Source organism: Copadichromis virginalis, linkage group LG6 (assembly GCF_057382275.1).
Source record: "Copadichromis virginalis isolate Kocher_CV1m ecotype Utaka linkage group LG6, C_Virginalis_male_GT1.1, whole genome shotgun sequence".
In the NCBI taxonomy this organism is placed as follows: Eukaryota; Metazoa; Chordata; class Actinopteri; order Cichliformes; family Cichlidae; genus Copadichromis; species Copadichromis virginalis.
The window spans coordinates 21,508,795-21,530,624 of record NC_140623.1 but is presented as its reverse complement, the minus strand read 5'-3'; the positions used below and the strand labels follow the sequence as shown (position 1 = coordinate 21,530,624).

Genomic DNA, 21,830 nt, shown 5'->3' with positions numbered 1-21,830 from the left:
GAGAAGTTTTTTGAAAATGTGCACAAATATAAATCAGTTTTAAGAAATTATACATGGAAAAAAAAACACTTATAAATCAGTATATGGAAGCAGAGTATTAAATATTAAACTCTGCATGGATATTTGGGTTGAACACTGTGAGGTGATATGATGGTTATACTGTGCATAAAGATATAAAAATATTTTTAGATTGTTGTATAGGTACATTTATTTATAGATACAGGTATATATTATGCTCTCTAACCAAAAACAGACATATGATTTAAACAGGAAGTAGGAATTGGAAAGCATTTGCTTCCTTCTACTCCTTTTCGAACAGGAAATGGTCAGTATTTTATGGGGGATCAGTCTGTGGAGTTTATTTAATATAATGGCTTCTTTATTTCATACCCATTTTTTAATATTTATTAACATTTGTTACTTATATGTTGGAAATAAAGATTTCATTCCTTTTATTCATTCAAATATGAGATGAGAGAGATGATGAGATAGCCTTTATTTGTCAGTTGCAGGTCTTTTGCCCACAACCGAGATGACAGACCTTGCCGACCGTACATACAATACACAAACATCACATTGGGGAGACAGGTCAGGCTAGGTAGCGAGGAAAAAAAACATCGAAATGTGTAACACAAAAGGATAATACAGGAATGCACAGATATCAACACACCATGTGTTAAATGCTATACGACAGCATGCTACTGTGTAAATTAAGACAGTCTCAGTTGTTTCTTTTATCTGACCTAATTTATTGACAGACATTTGATAATTACAAGAGTCATTTCTCGAAGCTCCTCCTGAAATATAACACACTGACATCTTGATCTTATTTATTTTTTTTATTAGAAAATTTGTACAAATTACCTTTTGTTTTTGACTTTAAAAACCATTGTATTTGTATGCATTTTTATGTATTCTGTATTTATTTATTTTTACACAAGACCACAGCTACGACTAACTAACTTCGAGCTACAAAGACAGCACAGCTGAGGCTGATGGTACTGAAATTTATTTCAATAATTTTGGTCACAACTTAAGGACCAGGATAAGCTGAGAGGTGAATCTGATGATGGAGCCAAAGGAAAAGCAGTCCAATCATATATTTGGTTTGTTGATACTCCAACCAACCAACTGTACCATTACTAATATTGAACACCATAATTATGCTAATTTGTAGTAAGAAAACTCTTGAACAATTATTAAAGCATGTTTCTAATACTTCTAAGAAGCTACTATGCATTTTGGCAGGATGTGGGTTTAACCACCTCGTTATTTTTTTTCTTGGTATCAAACTGGAAGTAGAGTATAGCACACTACTGTAGGTTAATTCCTCCTCAGCCGCCTGGAGTACTGCTTAAAGTTCATATTCCAGAGATTGGGGGACGAAACCCCAATAATACAGCATGCGAGCCTTCGGCCTGCGTTTCCATGCAGCAGGCTCCCAGCGTCTCCACCACGCCCTAAGTCGTCTATCTTTTCATGAATCACCACTGCTCTCCCAAACACAGACAGGCTTCCAAACAGTGTTGCATCAGATTCTAGCATTGTATTAATCTTCCCTTGCTGGGGCTCAAAGTTTCCAAAGTCTCCAGGGTGGTTAGGGTGATTTACACCATATGGATTGTAGTGGCCACCGGTGGAGTCACATCCCCGGCTCAGGTCTCCATACTGATGGATGTGCACCGCTCTGGGCTCCGGACTGCCGTCTCTGGGGAAGCCACTAAACCGGAGAAGGACCTTGACTTTCTCCTGAGGATGATCCTGCTTGAACAACACATGGCCGTACACTTTGGGCAGGTCCTCTGGGAGAGAGGTGCTGGGTCTCACCTTGCAGACTGCATACAGGGTGCCGTTGTTCTGCAAGACCTCTGGAGCCAATGTGTCGCTGGATGCTAAGACACATTGTTGACAGCCTGCCAGCAAAACCAACAAAGCAGCTTCCAGTATACCCACTGACCTGTAAGATATTAAAAAAAAAATTAGGACAAGACCCCTCTGGCATGAAGGACAATTAGTGACTATAGACCAATTAAGGCAATATCTAGATTGTTCACCTTGGTAAAAAAAAAAAACATCCTGCTATTGCATTTCACAATACAGCAGTACATTCAGAAATATTGTTATTGTTAAGAATCCACACTGGGGAAGCTATAATTATGTAATTATTATCGCTAACATGTTATGTAACTGCTAAAACTCAACTCTACACAGGGTTTAAACGAGCCTCTCTTATATCATAGAACAATTTTACATAATTTTTATTTACAATCTCCATCTGCATCTAGGTATAAGGTGTACTTTAATTTACATTAATGTAAAACTTCAGTGTTTCTAAGTCTGAGGACAAAGTGGCACTCAAAAGCTTCTCAGTTAATGTTTTTCTGACGATGTTTTTAGGCGCACACAACATCGCCCAAAAGTACAAGTGGTTAACTACAGACTAAATGTCGCAGGAATGCAAATAAAGTTAAGTACACAGTGCCAAACAAAGTCCACTTACGCGTATCGATGCATGGTCACCTGTAAAAGGCGCAGAAAAGGCTGTAAATTAAACGTAATGGTTTTCACAAGCCGAGCGCTGCAGTCTGCAGGGTGAGGATGCAAAGCGTTTTCAAACAATGTTGTATAAACTCTTGTGAACAAATGGGCGTTGCTGTTTTGGACTTGTGTCAAGCCAGCCTCCAATTCGAGACTTGCAGTCAAGCCAGCCTCCAGTTTGTTTTACGTTCCCTGTGTATTCAAAGTATTACGGGAATGGATGTGGAAACCGGATTTCAAAATAAAAGCCAACTTCGAGTGAATTAACAGATATGTTAAGAACATAATAACATATAATTTAGGCTTTTTTTTTTTTTACAAACTCTAATGTTAGATCTATATGACACAGCCTTGTACCCTAATTGTGCCCTGTCACTATCAAGGCCATCTTATTTTGGATTTCAAAGTAAAAGCCCTGTGAATCTTCATTTTTGAACTACTCTTTCAATGACTTAATAATGCTCTTAAAAGCAAAAGTCGTATTTCCAAATACTATTTGAACTTTATATCAACACTTTCCAACCACAGTCTTTTTACAGTGATACCATATCAATATCAAGTCAGTCTGATTTTGCCTTTCATAGTAATGGCCCTTTGAAATTGTCCATAATTGACTTAATCTTCTAACGATTCAAAATGCTCTAAAATGAAAAATTCTTGTTTCCACAGGGTAATTCCACCTTAGATCAACAGTATACAGCCCCACAGTGATACCATATCAATATCAAGTCATTCTGATTATGCCTTCCAAAATAAAAGCCTTTTTAAATTGTCCATAATTGACCTAACTTTCAGTGATTTCAAAATGTTTTAAAATGGAAAATTCCTGTTTCCACAGGGTAATTCCACTCCAGATCAACAGTATACAACCTCACGATGTTACCATATCAATATCAAGACATTCTGATATTGCTTTAAAAAATAAAAGCATTTTCAAACTGCCCATATCTGAGTTGCTCCTGGAACAATTTCAAAATGCTCTAAAATGGCACATTCCTGTTTCCACAGGGTAATTCCACTTTAGATCAACAGTATACAGCCCCACAGTGATACCATATCAATATCAAGTCATTCTGATTTTGCTCTCAAAAATAAAAGCCTTTTCAAATTGTCCATAATTGACCTAACTTTCAGTGATTTCAAAATGCTCTAAAAAGGAAAATTCCTGTTTCCACAGGGTAATTCCACCTTAGATCAACAGTATACAGCCCCACAGTGATACCATATCAATATCAAGTCATTCTGATTATGCCTTCCAAAATAAAAGCCTTTTTAAATTGTCCATAATTGACCTAACTTTCAGTGATTTCAAAATGCTCTAAAATGGAAAATTCCTGTTTCCACAGGGTAATTCCACCTTAGATCAACAGTATACAGCCCCACAGTGATACCATATCAATATCAAGTCATTCTGATTATGCCTTCCAAAATAAATGCCCTTTCAAATTGAGCATATATGGCCTACTTTTTTGACGATTTCAAAATGTTCTTAAACAGAATTTTGCTGTTTCCACTGGATAATTTCACTTTAGTTCAACAGTATACAACCTCACGATGTTACCATATCAATATCAAGTCATTCTGATTTTGCTTTCAAAAATAAAAGCCTTTTCAAACTGCCCATATCTGACTTGATCCTGGAACAATTTCAAAATGCTCTAAAATGGAAAATTCCTGTTTCCACAGGGTAATTCCACCTTAGATCAACAGTATACAGCCCCACAGTGATACCATATCAATATCAAGTCATTCTGATTATGCCTTTCAAAATAAAAGACTTTTTAAATTGTCCATAATTGACCTAACTTTCAGTGATTTCAAAATGCTCTAAAATGGAAATTTCCTGTTTCCACAGGGTAATTCCACTTTAGATCAACAGTATACAGCCCCACAGTGATACCATATTAATATCAAGTCATTCTGATTTTGCCTTCCAAAGTAAAAGCCTTTTCAAATTGTCCACAATTGACCTAACTTTCAGTGATTTCAAAATGCTCTAAAATGGAAATTTCGTGTTTCCACAGGATAATTCCACTCCAGATCAACAGTATACAGCCCCACAGTGATACCATATTAATATCAAGTCATTCTGATTATGCCTTCCAAAATAAAAGACTTTTCAAATTGCCAAGATACGACCTACTCTTTTAAAGATTTCAAAATGCTCTAAAAGTGAAAATTGCTGTTTCCACAGGATAATTTCACTTTAGGTCAACAGTATACAACCTCACGATGTTACCATATCAATTTCAAGTAATTCTGATTATGCCTTCCAAAATAATGGCCTGTTGAAAATGCCCATAATTTACCTAACTTTCAGTGATTTCAGAATGCTCTAAAAAGGAAGATTTCAGTTTCCACAGGGTAATTCCACTTTAGATCAACAGTATACAACCTCACGATGTTACCATGTCAATTTCAAGTCAGTCTGATTGAAAGATGTCATTCTAAATAAAGAAATTACAAAACAGCTTGCAAACCAACCATGACATCTTTCCACAGACTTAAAATATAAACGTACTATCAATTACAACCTAGTGGCAATTTCAGCTTCCTTTTACATCATCTTTATGATTCAATTCTGTCATAATCAATTGAGTCTGATTTTGCTTTTCAAAATGAAAACCCAATATGTGTTGAAACAGCAATTTTCATTTTTAAAACATTCTGAAATAATTGAAAGAGTATATCACATATGGACAAATTCGACGGGCCATTAATTTGAAAGGTGAAATCAGACCAACATGAAATTTACATGGTTTTACTGTCGGGTTGGATACTGTTGATCTAAAGTGGAATTATCCTGTGGAAACAGCATCTTTCAATTTAAGAGCATTTTGAAATCGTTAAACGAGTAGGTCGTCTACGGGCAATTTGAAAATACTTTTATTTTGGAAGGCAAAATCAGAGTGACTTGATCTTAACATCGTATCTCTGTGGGGTTGTATACTGTTGATTTAAAGTGAAATTATTCTGTGGAAACAGAAAATTTCCTTTTTAGAGCATTCCGAAATCACTGAAAGTTAGGTAAGTTATTGGCATTTTCAACAGGCCATTATTTTGGAAGGCAAAATCAGAATGACTTGAAATTGAAGTAGTACCATGGTGTGGATGTACACTTTTGATCTAACATGGATTCATCCTGTGGAAAGAGCAAGTTTCATTTTTAGAGTGTTCTGAATTCTTTAAAAGAGTAGGTCGTATATCGGCAATTTGAAAAGTCTTTTATTTTGGAAGGCAACATCAGACTGATTTGATATTGATATGGTATCACTGTGGGGTTGGATACTATTGATCTAAAGTGGAATTATGCTGTGGAAACAGCAATTTTCCATCTTAGAGCATTTTGAATTCGCTCCAAGAGTAAGTCATATATGGGCAAATTGAAAAAGCTTTTATTTTGAAAAGCAAAATCAGACTGACTTGAAATTGACATGGTAACATCGTGAGGTTGTATACTGTTGATCTAAAGTGGAATTACCCTGTGGAAACTGAAATCTTCCTTTTTAGAGCATTCTGAAATCACTGAAAGTTAGGTAAATTATGGGCATTTTCAACAGGCCATTATTTTGGAAGGCATAATCAGAATTACTTGAAATTGATATGGTAACATCGTGACGTTGTATACTGTTGACCTAAAGTGAAATTATCCTGTGGAAACAGCAATTTTCACTTTTAGAGCATTTTGAAATCTTTAAAAGAGTAGGTCGTATCTTGGCAATTTGAAAAGTCTTTTATTTTGGAAGGCATAATCAGAATGACTTGATATTAATATGGTATCACTGTGGGGCTGTATACTGTTGATCTGGAGTGGAATTATCCTGTGGAAACACGAAATTTCCATTTTAGAGCATTTTGAAATCACTGAAAGTTAGGTCAATTGTGGACAATTTGAAAAGGCTTTTACTTTGGAAGGCAAAATCAGAATGACTTGATATTAATATGGTATCACTGTGGGGCTGTATACTGTTGATCTAAAGTGGAATTACCCTGTGGAAACAGGAAATTTCCATTTTAGAGCATTTTGAAATCACTGAAAGTTAGGTCAATTATGGACAATTTAAAAAGTCTTTTATTTTGGAAGGCATAATCAGAATGACTTGATATTGATATGGTATCACTGTGGGGCTGTATACTGTTGATCTAAGGTGGAATTACCCTGTGGAAACAGGAATTTTCCATTTTAGAGCATTTTGAAATTGTTCCAGGATCAAGTCAGATATGGGCAGTTTGAAAAGGCTTTTATTTTTGAAAGCAAAATCAGAATGACTTGATATTGATATGGTAACATCGTGAGGTTGTATACTGTTGAACTAAAGTGAAATTATCCAGTGGAAACAGCAAAATTCTGTTTAAGAACATTTTGAAATCGTCAAAAAAGTAGGCCGTATATGCTCAATTTGAAAGGGCATTTATTTTGGAAGGCATAATCAGAATGACTTGATATTGATATGGTATCACTGTGGGGCTGTATACTGTTGATCTAAGGTGGAATTACCCTGTGGAAACAGGAATTTTCCATTTTAGAGCATTTTGAAATCACTGAAAGTTAGGTCAATTATGGACAATTTAAAAAGGCTTTTATTTTGGAAGGCATAATCAGAATGACTTGATATTGATATGGTATCACTGTGGGGCTGTATACTGTTGATCTAAGGTGGAATTACCCTGTGGAAACAGGAATTTTCCTTTTTAGAGCATTTTGAAATCACTGAAAGTTAGGTCAATTATGGACAATTTGAAAAGGCTTTTATTTTTGAGAGCAAAATCAGAATGACTTGATATTGATATGGTATCACTGTGGGGCTGTATACTGTTGATCTAAAGTGGAATTACCCTGTGGAAACAGGAATGTGCCATTTTAGAGCATTTTGAAATTGTTCCAGGAGCAACTCAGATATGGGCAGTTTGAAAATGCTTTTATTTTTTAAAGCAATATCAGAATGTCTTGATATTGATATGGTAACATCATGAGGTTGTATACTGTTGATCTGGAGTGGAATTACCCTGTGGAAACAGGAATTTTCCATTTTAAAACATTTTGAAATCACTGAAAGTTAGGTCAATTATGGACAATTTAAAAAGGCTTTTATTTTGGAAGGCATAATCAGAATGACTTGATATTGATATGGTATCACTGTGGGGCTGTATACTGTTGATCTAAGGTGGAATTACCCTGTGGAAACAAGAATTTTTCATTTTAGAGCATTTTGAATCGTTAGAAGATTAAGTCAATTATGGACAATTTCAAAGGGCCATTACTATGAAAGGCAAAATCAGACTGACTTGATATTGATATGGTATCACTGTAAAAAGACTGTGGTTGGAAAGTGTTGATATAAAGTTCAAATAGTATTTGGAAATACGACTTTTGCTTTTAAGAGCATTATTAAGTCATTGAAAGAGTAGTTCAAAAATGAAGATTCACAGGGCTTTTACTTTGAAATCCAAAATAAGATGGCCTTGATAGTGACAGGGCACAATTAGGGTACAAGGCTGTGTCATATAGATCTAACATTAGAGTTTGTAAAAAAAAAAAAGCCTAAATTATATGTTATTATGTTCTTAACATATCTGTTAATTCACTCGAAGTTGGCTTTTATTTTGAAATCCGGTTTCCACATCCATTCCCGTAATACTTTGAATACACAGGGAACGTAAAACAAACTGGAGGCTGGCTTGACTGCAAGTCTCGAATTGGAGGCTGGCTTGACACCAGTCTGTTTGGCGAGGGTGGAGCAAGGGACTTGACAAGTCTTTTGATGATTTGATGAGTAAATCTCGAAATATTCGACCCCGTTACATTACCGTTCAGTTTGTGGGTAACAACAGAAAATGAAATATTTTATTGTTCTCACGTGGTATCACACGGAGTCATTTTAACAAACCCAGGACGTTTTGCCTGATAAGAGCATAATCACGTCTGTGTAAACTCGATTCATAGAAACTTTAACGCTCAATGTACCACGTTCTCCAACCACGTTTGTCCGTGATTTGGGAGAGGGCGCAAACTGACAGGGTCAGCCTGATGTTGCTTGTGTCGCACTTGTGCCCATTATTATTATTATTATTATTATTATTATTATTATTATTATTATTATTATTATTATTATTATTATTATTATTATTTAAAATGAAAGGGCAGCACAGAGTCCTATGAAAAACTAAGTACATCTATTACTGCTCCCACAGGAATTAAGAGCAGCCAGATGTTCCTAATCAAATACACTTGATAGTCAATCGTCAGAAAGTGTGAGCACCTCCATAAAAGCCAGTTTGTTGGTCTGGAGCATTCAGGTGCCGCAGTCTTCCCAGGAGTGGATATCCCAGCAAATGTATACATAAGTTCATAAATGTATTAAGAATAAATAGCTAAATAAAACAAGAGCAGTTAGCATGTTAAATGTTTACATTCATGGCAATACAAATAGAAAAAGCCTGAACAAGTATGGCTTGTTTGGAAGGGTGTCAAGGACAAAGTGTCTTCTTTCCAGGAAAACCATGACAGCACAACTTAGGTTTACAAAGCTGAACAAACCACAACTCCTGTAGAACAATGTCCTTTGGACAGATTGGAGCAGAGTGGAGATGTTAGGCAATAATGCAAAGTGCCACATTTGGTGAAAACCAAACATAGCATATCAGCACAAACACTTCAGGGGTGATGAGGGGTGATGATTTGCAGTAGTTTGCAGCCACAGGGCCTGGGCACCTTGCAGTCAGTTGACCATAAAGTCCTCTGTATACCAAAGTATTCAGTAGTCAAATGTGAGCCCATCTTAGCCAAAAAACTGATCATGCAACAGGACAATGAATCCAAGGAGACCTGCAAATCTACAGCAGAATGTCTGACAAAGTAAAGAATCGTAGTGTTGCAATGGCCGGTGTGAGAGCTGTGCATGAACGCAAACCTCAATGAAATGAAGCACTCTGCAGAGTCGGCCATAATTCCTCCACAGTGATATATGACACTAGGACTTTATAGAACCCATGGGAAAACCTTTCATATGACTTTAAAGTAGAATAAAAAATATTTTTGATCTATGCTCAATCATCCAGGTAAGTAAATCTGTACTGTTTATAAGGTTTCAGTGGATGAGTGACAAAATGTTTCTCCCACTGAAAACGTTACATCCATATGAACACTAAATATATATATATATAATTTTGTTAACTGTAATAGATTAGGCCTAGAATTTTCCCCCAGTGACACACTATAAGCCCCTACCACCACTTCTAAAACATCTGTTTTCGTAATAATAAATAGATGTGCCGGATTTTCTGTGTGGTACGATTATCAAATTCATTGTTTAAGGACCAGTAGCTCAAACAAATGGGCAAAAAACGTGTTTTTATTTTCTTGTTTTTAATGTGCCAAATTTCTTTGAAATCCAATAGAAAATAAAAAGTATTATATGGTTATATGACTATATATAGAGCATTAATAATAATAAGTGAAAATCCATTTGAAAGAGATTGCCGTGGAAACACCAGTGAAGACTCCACAACAGTAGGTGGCGCTTGCTGAAATTGTGTTACACAAATACGAAAAGAAGAAAACACTTCGGTCGGAGAACTTGCAGCACAGGAATCAGGAAATATAACCTGCCGGGTAGACCTGTGCCCGCGTTAATTGTTTCACAGAAAGCCACATTTTACCTTTAAGATGTCAAAAAGACATCGTTTGGATTTGGGTGATGACTACTCCTCCAGCAAGAAGAGGTCCGACGGGTGAGTGAAGTCCCACAGTTATCGCTCTCAAACTAGTCGGGTACAAGCTAACTGCTAGCTGCCGCTCTCGGTCACCATGGATGGAAGATGGGAGCTGAGAAAATATAACCCTAAGCTGCTCATGCTGCAGCTCTGCTTTATTCGCTGTTTCTTGATAGCACCTGAATGATCGTGCAGCGCGAACAGAAACGTGCTAAGTGCTTGTATTAAAAAAAATACCGTAGACGTTGGGCTAACAAACGAAGCATCAACGTTACCTTCATCGTAGCGGGGGCACGTGTGTTTGGCTAACGTTAACATAGCTCCTTATCTAACCCGTGTTGGTTCATCTAGCCAGCCGTGGCTTCGATTTAAAAGACTGTGATTTGGTTCTTAAAATAGCCATCTAATGTTGTACTATACTAGCTGCGAATTAAAATTGTCCTTGGCGCCGATTAAGCTAGCAGAAACTTTAGCGTCTCTTAGCACTCACATGTTTTACGTTGTGCTCGTGTGTGTTTATTTCAGTGAAAACCTCCACAACAGACTTACAGATGCGAAAGAAATCGTGGCAATTCTTTTTAAATTTGCAGGATTTCATTGAGATTGACTGTTCAAACTACCAGTAAAAGTAGGCTAAATATTGACAGTTTGCAAATAAGTAAATTGTGACCCATTTATATATATATATATATATATATATATATATATATATATATATATATATAAACTTCAAAGCCCTCAAAGTATTTGATGTGATGTTAGAAACATTTGCTGTAGCTGTGTGTGCTTGTTAAACTGACAGTGTGCACCCACTGCAGATATGTCAGTATCTGTCTAAATGCAAAAGTAAACGTCAGGTAGTTTAGAAGTGGCACTGCTATAAGATCATAATTTAAACAGACTAGTGTCAGGTTCGTATTATAACTTTAAAATATCACAACACAAAATCATAAGTATGAGGACAGCGATGTAGAATGCAAAGGAGTGACAGTTGGGTTCAAGGTGGGCGTGGGATTACACCAGGGATCGGTTCTGAGCTCCTGCCATGGTGATGGACAGACTGACAGATGAGTTCAGGCAGGATTCTCTGTGGACTATGATAACAGAGGATGGATCTGCAGAGAGCAGGTGGAGGAGAGTCTGGATAGAAAAAGAATGAAAGTCAGTAGAACTAAGACAGAATACATGTGTGCGTGAATGAGAGGGAGACAAGTGGAAAGGTGGAGTTACAAGTAGTAGAGATGGTAAAGATGGATGAGTTTAAATAGCTATGAACTGAGGAAAAGAAATGTGAAGAAGAGAGTGCAGGTAGAGTGGTGTGGGTGGAGACCAGTGTCAGGGGTGGTGTGAGACAGAAGGATGGAAGCAAGAGTGAAAGGGGACATTTATGAGACAGTTGTGTAACCTGCTATGACTCTGATTTGGACATGGTGGCACTGACAGAAAGGTAGGTGGCTGAGCTGGTGATGTCAGGTTTTTATTAAGAGTGACCAGAATAGGCAGTGCATTAGAGGGACAGCTCAGGTTAAGCAGTTTGGAGACGAGGCAGAAAGAGGAGGGATAGTAGATATATTGCACAAACGATGTTGAGTATGATGTTTCCAAGCATGAGGGAATGAGGAGGACCCCAGACGAGGTTCATGGATGTAGTGAAGGAGGACTTCATTACATCCATGGGTAGTGTAGTGGGTGCGATAGAGGAGGATGCAAGGGATAGGGTGAGATGGAGGCTCACTATGGCAAATAAATTTGCAATAGGCTGTCATTTAGTGCCTATCAATTAAAGTGGTGAAAAGGTCGGTAGACAGTTTAAACATGTTGAACGCATCAAGCATGCTTGAATATGGGAAACATTGGACAATGTCCCAACTTTACTCTCATTGCCCTGAGATTGCAAACTGTAACCTGATTATTTCTTTTACAATTAGAATGTTGACAATGATGTGCTGTTCTAATGTTGACAGGAGAGACCGGGACCGTGACAGAGACCGTGAGGACCGTTCGAGGGATAGGGACCGAGACAGAGACCGTGATCGGGACAGAGACCGGGACAGAGAACCAAAGCCATCTAGTGCCCCATCTAACAGCACACCCGCTGCTTCAGCCTTACCACCGCTCAAGCAAATGGTCCTACAACAGCAGATCAACCCATTCACCAACCTGCCCCATACTCCCCGCTACTATGAGATCCTGAAGAAGAGGCTACAGCTTCCAGTGTGGGAGTACAAGGAAAGCTTCACCGACATCATCACACGTCACCAAAGCTTTGTGCTTGTTGGAGAGACTGGCTCCGGCAAGACAACACAGGTATGAAGTCAAGTGCATTGGTGCGTCTCTTATGTGTCAGTAATCTTGTGCTACCCTTGCTGAAAAAAGCCAACAGTGTGATGGCACAGTGTAAATGCATATCTTTTTTTTTTTTAAATTGATTTGGTTTTATTAGATTCTCTGCAACCTTTGATTAAATCTGCAGATCCCACAGTGGTGTGTGGATATGGTTAGAAGCTTGCCTGGTCCTAAGCGGGCAGTAGCCTGTACTCAGCCCAGAAGAGTAGCAGCCATGAGTGTGGCTCAGAGGGTGGCGGACGAAATGGACGTCATGCTTGGACAGGAAGTTGGCTACTCCATCCGATTTGAGGATTGTAGCTCTGCCAAGACTATATTAAAGTAAGTGGTGCTGTGAGTGAATGAGATGGTTTGATTCAGAGAATCTGCTATTCACTGGCACAGAGCAGCCCAGCCTAACAAAGCATTGTTGTTTCTTCAGGTACATGACAGACGGTATGTTGTTAAGAGAGGCCATGAATGACCCACTGCTGGAACGATATGGTGTGATCATTCTGGATGAGGCTCATGAGAGAACTCTGGCCACAGACATCCTGATGGGAGTACTGAAAGAAGTGGTTCGTCAGAGATCAGATCTGAAGGTATTTTTTTTTTCTTCACCCAAGTGGGATGTAATTTTAATGTATCTATGTCTTTACAAACAGGTGCTTCCTAGATTAAAAAAAACCAAAAAAAAAACCCCAACTAATCTAGCTGATTTAAAAACAAGATTTAATTTCTACTCAGAATATTTAAAACATTTAGTAAGGAAAACAAAAGCAGGTGTGCCAGGTGAATTATGCTTCTTTCTAGTTGCCTCAGAAGTTGGATGTTGGATTTAGGAGTGACACCACTCACAAGTTGAGTATGTTCCAGTAGTAAAGTTAGAAACGCAACGAGCAGCAGGATTTGATTAGCCATTCATGCATCAGTAGGAAATGGACAGTTCAGTAGGAAATATCACTAATGGAGCATGTCAATGGTCATTAGCCATGTTAAATTAAGCAGTGTCTACTGGAGGTGGCCTTTGATGCTTGCCATGGTTGTAATTTGTTATCACTTTAGTTATCCCCAGAAAATGTAATTTTGCACACAAAGCTGGATTGGATGTGGCCACTAAAGACGCTGGTTAGAATTCCAACCAGGGACAAAGACCAGAAGAGACAGGAAGTCAGAAATTGGGACAGTGTGGAGAATCTGGTCAATGTAAAAAAACAAAACAAAAAAGAAACCTGGGGTAGGCTAAAACCTCCACTTTTAGAGGTTTCTGGTGTGATGTGAAGTTGTGTGAATGACAGAAGAAAATGCAGATGGGGTATTTAATGTATAGAGAAGGATGATTGCATACATAGGAATTTTCATAAAAGCTCCATCTTTTGTTACCATGTAATAACATTAAGAGCACTATACAGCTAATATACAGAGATGATACCATTGCAGATATTTGTAAGATTTAAGTATTTTATATACCCACATATAAACTTTGTGTGCAGGTGATTGTCATGAGTGCCACACTAGATGCTGGGAAGTTCCAGGTGTACTTTGACAGCTGTCCTCTTCTAACTATTCCTGGACGTACACATCCTGTTGAGATCTTTTACACTCCGGAGCCAGAGCGGGACTACCTTGAGGCAGCAATCCGTACTGTCATCCAGATTCATATGTGTGAGGAAGAGGAAGGTGATTGTCTTCTCTTCCTCACCGGTCAAGAGGTAAAGCTCATAATTCTCAGGTTACAGTTCCAGTAGACTTTAATTTGAAGCAGCACACCCTCCACTGATTCAAAATGCAAGGTTATAATACTTTTTTTTTTTTTTTTTTTTCTTTCAGGAAATTGATGAGGCATGCAAACGGATCAAGCGTGAGGTAGATGACCTGGGTCCTGAGGTCGGAGACATCAAAATCATTCCACTGTATTCCACGTTGCCTCCACAGCAGCAACAAAGAATCTTTGAGCCTCCTCCTCCAAGGAAGCCAAATGGTGCAATAGGAAGAAAGGTACAAGTTTGAAATAAAGTCAAGGAGATTAAGGTTTTAAAATGCATTTCCTGTAAATTTGCTGAAGGTATTACATTCGCAGATGGTTTTTAAGGCTAGTGGAGAATAATGATGACCAATAATATTCATTTTGTACATCGGTTTTAAAGTTATTGCAGTTTCACGTCATTTACATAGTTGTCTTTATTATCTCAATAGCCTGCATTGTAAGATGTAGGTTGTTTTTTTTTTTTTTTGACTGACACTAGGGGGCACTAAAGTATTCCTGAAGTCTGATTCTGGGATGCAAATGTTACCCTGTGTGTATTACAAATGGAAAGAAAAGAAACTGATTTCTGATAATGCACAGTAGATCAGACCAAGGATAATATATAACAGAATTCTTATGTCTTTAAGAAAAATGCACATTCAGGCCATTTGTGGCAAATAAAAAGTGCCAATACTGTGCTGTGGCCTAAATATAATGGATGAGTTTTGCTTTTGTGTGCAGAAACCCCTTTTAAACAAACAAACAGATTCTCACCTATCAGGTTTCAAATATTTTACATCACTTTGCTTCTTCCCTCAGGTTGTGGTGTCGACAAACATCGCTGAGACTTCTCTAACAATTGATGGCGTGGTGTTTGTCATTGACCCTGGATTTGCCAAACAAAAGGTAGACCAAAAGTGACTCACCTGATTGCTCAGCTTTATGATTAGTTTGGTCTCAAGTGATGTGAAAGTGACTGAAATGTAGATGTTTATGATTTTGTTTTTTGTTTTTTTCATCTCATTGTAGTAATCTATCATGAGAGCTGTTGTACCTAAACATGCTTTGCCACGTGTGTCTAGGTGTACAATCCTCGAATCAGAGTGGAGTCTCTGCTCGTTACAGCCATCAGTAAAGCTTCTGCCCAGCAGAGGGCAGGACGAGCTGGAAGAACACGTCCAGGGAAATGCTTCCGTCTCTACACAGAGAAGGCCTACAAAACAGAGATGCAGGCAAGTGATTTTGTTGTTGTTGTTGTTGAGGTTTGGATAAAGGCATCGTAAACTGTGAAGGACCTTGTATGTCCTTCACAGGGGACACACAGATTTTCAAATGCACCTGAAATTTTGGTTTGGAGGCTTTTGCAAAGAAGCGGCAGTGTGAGTCACAGAAGCCCAAAATGACATCAGCTCATCAAATGAAAGGAAACTTTATACCGAATACTGAGTTATGCTGGACTAACCTGATTCCTGAAACATTGAAATAAAGTTATATTGTAGTAAACTTTCCTAAATTAGAGGCATGCCATCAGACTGCTGCCTTCATATGGATGCAGCAGTGTCAAGAAGTAAGAGTTTACACAGTGTAAATACTGCAGACGTCACTTCACATTCATGATCATTTGTAGATCACGCGGATTGCTTGAATGGTGATCACTCAAGCACAAAGATTTAAACTCTTTGCTGCCTTCGAAGTGAACAATCTGCCATATAAATTCAGCATTATGTCTTCTCCACAGTTTGCCCTTGTACATAGGTCTCTCATGTTGTGTGACAAAGCCTCTCAGACATTATGCTAAGAGCTCTGCCCTTGTTAGCACCTCATATCCCCTCACTTCACCACATCAGGTTAATCTTTGTGCTGCTCGCTCCTTCTTCAGGATAACAACATTCATTATATTTGACTTTATTATCGTCCCTTTTTAGGATAACACATACCCTGAGATTCTTCGCTCAAACTTGGGATCTGTAGTGCTTCAGCTTAAAAAGCTGGGTATTGATGACCTTGTCCACTTTGACTTCATGGATCCACCTGGTAAGTCAGCCTGCAGTCTTATTGTGAACTGTAAGTAGTCCTTTTATGCTAGTTAGCCATGGCTAGCTGACCTCACAGTCTCTCCTCCATGCAGCTCCTGAGACGTTGATGAGGGCCCTTGAGCTGCTTAACTACCTGGCAGCTCTCAACGATGACGGTGACCTGACGGAGCTGGGCTCCATGATGGCAGAATTTCCTCTGGACCCCCAACTGGCAAAGATGGTCATTGCGAGCTGCGAGTTTAACTGCTCCAACGAGATCCTTTCCATTACTGCCATGCTGTCAGGTAATGCCCAGGACTGGGCTGACATCTTACTTGCCTGTTGTAGGCCAAGTCCCTTTGGGTTAACACTTCTGATTACAGGTAGTGTTAAAAATAATCCCAATGTACGTCCAGTTTGTGCACATTTTCTACTCCTCTAAACCAGCCATTCCCAAAGTCAAGAGTGCTGCGGCCCATTTAAAACACAGAATATCCCACGGGGCCCACCAAGTCTTATCTATCTCTTGCATAATAAATTTACTGAATAATGATGAGATGTATAGAAAGCTTATTAAAGAGGTGCTATTATCCTTTTCTTTATTCTGTCTCATGTATAAAAGGTACTGTCAAACTGAGGGATGCTCATAGAGCTGGGCGATATGAGATTTTTTCATATCACGATATGTTTTTTTCATTTCAGGCGATAACGATATCTATCACGATATAAGCCAAATAACTATATTTGTAAGATTTAAATGTGCCGTTGCTCACAAGTAAAATGTGAAATAATCAGCAGCTTGTTTTTATTTAAATATTAATTTCCCATAATAAGTTCAACAGGGTAGATGTACTTAAGGAACATGAGACTTTTTCAGATAAATAAAGGCAAATATTGCAAACTACACAAAAGGCAGCCGCTAAAGCGTTTAAGTTTCAAAATAGAACAAACAAAACAGACTAAATTGTCAATTCCACTTAGAAACAAAATATTAATTCTAAAAATAAATCTTAGTTTGTTTTACAGAAGAACAGACAAAACTGACTAACTTTTGTCAGTATCAAATAAACTGAGAACTAAAAGGAAATTCTCAATCTCTCCTTGTTGTATAGCTGAGCTTTTCAAACAGTTTTAACAGTTACTTTAGTCTGACAAAAGCCGAATGACGAATTAGCGCTTCCAGTCAGAGACTGAGGCTACGTCCACACGTACACGGGTATTTTTGAAAACTGAGATTTTCCGTTTTCGTTTTAAAAAATAATCCCGTCCACACATAAAGGCAGAAATGAAGAAAAACGCTGCTATGAACATGCCAAAGCAGCAGGTGGCGCTAGATTCCTAACCGTGCAGAAATGTTGGCCAATCAGAAGTCTAGAAGCCTCGGTGGGAAAAAGTAAACAAAGCTGGGGCATAGAAGCAGAACCGAGTCGTATGTGTGGAGGGACAGTAACTGTGTGTATATGTAAGCATTTAAACACTGCAGAGAGTAGAATTAACAGTAACAGTATTGTAGAAATTCATTTCACCGAAACAATAACGTGGCGCACAGTGTGACGCATGCACCAGTTTATTGTATTTCCAGACTTGCTTTCGGCACAATTTACAGTGCACGCTACTCTGTTTTTGTCAGACTTGAAATAGCCGAAATACCTTCACACTACGGAACTTCTATGGCTCTTCCGTTCGACAATCTCTCCGGCATTGGAACCATCATCTGTTTTCTCTTCGGTCACGCTCGGTTGATTTTTCTAGTCGGCACACTCATTTCCTCCATTACGCGCTGGCTCCATTACCCGCTGGCTGCTTCCCAAACAAACACACGTGCGGCTTGGCACTTGTGCTGTACCTAACAAGTCACGCGACGTGACGCTGCGGCTGTGATTGGTTCGGCTCTGCGCTACTTAATTTGGATTGGCTGACCTTTTCTTTTTTTTTTTTTTTTTTTTTTTTTTTTGAGGACAAGAGCGGCGAGGTCTATCGCGATAGCTTAATTTCTCTATTGAGTAAAAGTTATATCGCGATACATATCGTTATCGTTCTATCGCCCAGCTCTAGATGCTCATATTGAATAGGCTAAAGTTTTAAAAGCAAAGATCCACATTTGTGTGAACAAACCTTGTGAGACACAATCTTGAACTTCAGACTGCTCTAAATGATTTCCTCTTGATTTCTGAGGTTTTTCCCCTACTCCTGGCTTTGTTTGATTTCAATGAGAGCAGATAACGTTAATATGATTATCTAAGCCACGTAGCTCTGGCTGTGAGGACATCAGCCCCCATCAGAATTGAGGGGTAACAAATGAATAATAAACTGACTCATGCAAAGCTGCTCTTGTAGAGACCAAAAAAAGAGATCTGGGGGTCACTTATGCCCCTTTTAAGATTTAACAACTAAGCGCTGACTTAATGTTTACGGAAGTACTCAGAAAACAAGTGCAGATCGTTTGTAGTGCCTTGTCCAGGATTATGACAACTGAACAGGCTGATATTTCAGATGCTTGTCAATACATATATGACACATTTCATGCCAGTATTAGTCACAACTGATGTTATTTATATTGAATCATATATTCATCAGGGTGGTTTGTTGGAGAGTTTATTTTTGATTTTAGTACAAATAAGGAAATAATGAATCAGTTGGAAAAAGACAATAAAATACTCATATTTCTGTTTTGTTTTTTTGCCACAGGCATGTAGGTCAATACGACTTCATATATTAAGTCTTAACTTTAAATCTCAGGTTTTTGTTTGGGTTTTTTTTTTCTTGCATTTTTGTTAATAGAAAGCAAGTTTTTCACGAGTGCTTCATCATTAAAGAAAGTGGATAGGGCAGGCACCACTTGGACGTTTTTCATATTTATTGAATTTTCTTTTTTGAAGTAACACTTTAAAAATTAATGTTGCACTGTAGAGTAACATGTAGCTCAGATGTGTTTCAGTCTTCCACTTACTAAAAGGCCTAACACTCATGTAGCTAAAGTAAGATCTGTGAGTTTTGGAAAGGTTCAACTTTGTTGGTGTCCCTAACACTCTGCAGCTGTGTGAAAACTCTTGTTTTACAGATGTGGTTAAATGACCCCTCTCTACGAGCTAGTAACCATTACAGTTGGGAATGACCATGAGAACAGACTGCAGCTCCCTCTTATAGAGCTTGTGGTCCTGCCCTGTCCCAAGCAGTGTCGAGTGCCCTAGCATCATAGGCTTTGCTGCATTTTTCTGTGAATGTTTGACTCATCCCTATGGGCGGCTTTGTTGGGGCCCATACCAACCTTGTTTAGTCCCACAGTGTTTTGTCCGACCTACGGAGGCTAAGAAGGCAGCAGACGAGTCCAAGATGAGGTTTGCTCACATTGATGGAGACCACTTGACGCTGCTCAACGTCTATCACGCCTTCAAACAAAGTGAGCATCAGTCCACGTTTTATTTGGATTTCTGCATGATGAAGTTAAACCTGCATTAATTTGTTTTTTTTGTTGTTGTTTTTTTTACACACACTTTATGGTCAGCAGAATAAGATGAAAGTGCAACATATGAGCTTTTAAAGCTAAAGAAAACGTGCTGAAGAAAGATGTGTTTATAATGGAGCAGTAGAGTGGTTGAATGTTATATGATATGTGAGCATTCGTACAGAAAAATACAGTAGATGAATACAATGAGAGTTGTTAAAACAGTCACAGGTGGCTTCTGGATAACCAGCCTGAGCAGAGATTTCAAAGACAGCACTGACTCTGCTGACCAGATTTCCTCAGGCAGTTTATTCCAATGCTTCAGGGATCTGACTGTGAATGTTCCTGGAAACAGCTGAACCTCTCTGTTACATACAGGCTAGTATGCAACAGAGAGGTTTGAGGTGTTGTGTGACAAGACTCAAATGTATAATCTATTGAGAGCTACTGAGGTGACAGGAATATGCGTTTTTGTGTCCTCATGCATCATTTTGGTTTAAAATGACTAATTCAGTACATGATTTGTAGACATTTATGCTTGAAAACATGTTTCATCTGACATATTTTTAAAGATAAAGAGTCATGATCTATTTTTTATTAACAACTCATTTGGGGATTAGTTCAATTTTGATGATCTAGTTAGCACCTTAGACTTGAATGTCTCTCATGCCTTTTTCCAGACCATGAGTCTAACCAGTGGTGCTATGACAACTTTGTCAACTACCGCTCGCTGATGTCTGCCGACAATGTGCGGCAGCAGCTGTCCAGGATCATGGACCGCTTCAACTTGCCTCGTCGGAGCACGGAGTTCACAAGCAGAGATTACTACATCAACATCCGACGGGCGCTCTGCACCGGCTTCTTCATGCAGGTGAGCAGACATAATAGATTTGGAGGAGGAAGAAGAAGGAGCTTTGGGATGCTTTGAGGACGGTCTGTTGTTCAGTTTGGAATCAAACGCACATGAGTTTTGTTAAAACCTTTGCAGCCATAAACCGAGACACAGTACAGCGAAAAACGTGTATATTAGGAAAGCTGCTTTTGATTTTGAATGGATCTAAATTATTCTGTTACCCCAATTTTCTAATGATTGATTTATCTTTTCAGCCCAGGTAAAAAATGTGGTCAGTGTTCCTCTCTGGCAGTAAACTGAAGTCTGCTATCAGCCTGTTAGTGGGCTTAGTGTTGAAAAGGATTTTATTGTTATCCTTTTTCAAATTATTCTTTTGGACCTCCCTGCAGGTGGCTCATTTGGAGCGCACAGGCCATTACCTCACAGTGAAAGACAACCAAGTGGTCCAGCTGCACCCATCTACAGTCCTGGACCACAAACCAGAGTGGGTGCTCTACAACGAGTTTGTCCTCACCACCAAGAACTACATCCGCACATGCACAGACATCAAGCCAGAGTGGTACGTGTACAGACAATAAGATCTCACTAAAAGCTGTTATTTTAACATGTGTTGCGTTAGCTGAATGACGGGGTCATCCATGTTCTCCTGTCTCTGTTACAGGCTGGTGAAGATTGCACCTCAGTACTACGAAATGAGTAACTTCCCACAATGTGAAGCTAAGCGACAGCTGGAGCGAATCATTGCCAAACTAGAGAGCAAAGAGTATTCCCAGTACTGAACAACAGCCAACAAGTGTCCTGGAAAAACAACTGCTTACTTTAGTTTTAGATCTTTCTCTCATTGTATCTTAATGTTTCAAATTTGACTTTTTGATTATTTTTTAAAAATATTTTCTTTGCCCCCCCCCCCCCCCCCATCAATGTTAATTCTGTAACTACGTGTACCGTCAGATAAAATGTCAACAACAGTGGTTAGACCCGGTCGTAATTACTGAAACGGAATAACAAATGTGTTATTTAGATGTGGTTGAATTTTGTTTAGGAAACTGCTGAGTCATAAACGTTTGTGCTTGCTTTGTTTCTTTAAAACAATGAGCTTTGACTTCATTTCTCTGTATAAATTAATTAGTAAAGTCAGTTATCCGAAAGACAGTTTGATCCGTGGTTTTTGTGCTTTTGTCTAGGTGCTTTTGG

The 21,830-nt window shown here is 38.6% G+C and overlaps 2 protein-coding genes across 2 annotated transcripts; one reads left to right on the top strand and one right to left on the bottom strand.

Annotated features, from left to right (window-relative positions):
- Positions 1 to 479: 479 nt before the first annotated feature.
- LOC146707729 (extracellular superoxide dismutase [Cu-Zn]-like) lies at positions 480 to 2,692 on the bottom strand. The gene is made up of 2 exons (XM_085459250.1): positions 2,501 to 2,692; positions 480 to 1,957 (listed from the first exon to the last, which is right to left on the bottom strand). The coding sequence occupies exons 1-2, from the start codon at positions 2,512 to 2,514 to the stop codon at positions 1,324 to 1,326; spliced, it is 648 nt and encodes a 215-aa protein (XP_085315376.1). The 5' UTR covers positions 2,515 to 2,692; the 3' UTR covers positions 480 to 1,323.
- A 7,348-nt stretch (positions 2,693 to 10,040) lies between these two features.
- On the top strand, positions 10,041 to 21,788 carry LOC146707728 (ATP-dependent RNA helicase DHX15). The gene is made up of 14 exons (XM_085459246.1): positions 10,041 to 10,269; positions 12,216 to 12,558; positions 12,725 to 12,918; positions 13,019 to 13,178; positions 14,070 to 14,288; positions 14,407 to 14,574; positions 15,143 to 15,229; positions 15,406 to 15,555; positions 16,249 to 16,357; positions 16,452 to 16,643; positions 19,616 to 19,738; positions 20,464 to 20,654; positions 21,026 to 21,195; positions 21,298 to 21,788. Exons 1-14 carry the CDS (start codon positions 10,205 to 10,207, stop codon positions 21,413 to 21,415), a joined length of 2,289 nt encoding a protein of 762 aa, XP_085315372.1. The 5' UTR covers positions 10,041 to 10,204; the 3' UTR covers positions 21,416 to 21,788.
- Positions 21,789 to 21,830: the final 42 nt, after the last annotated feature.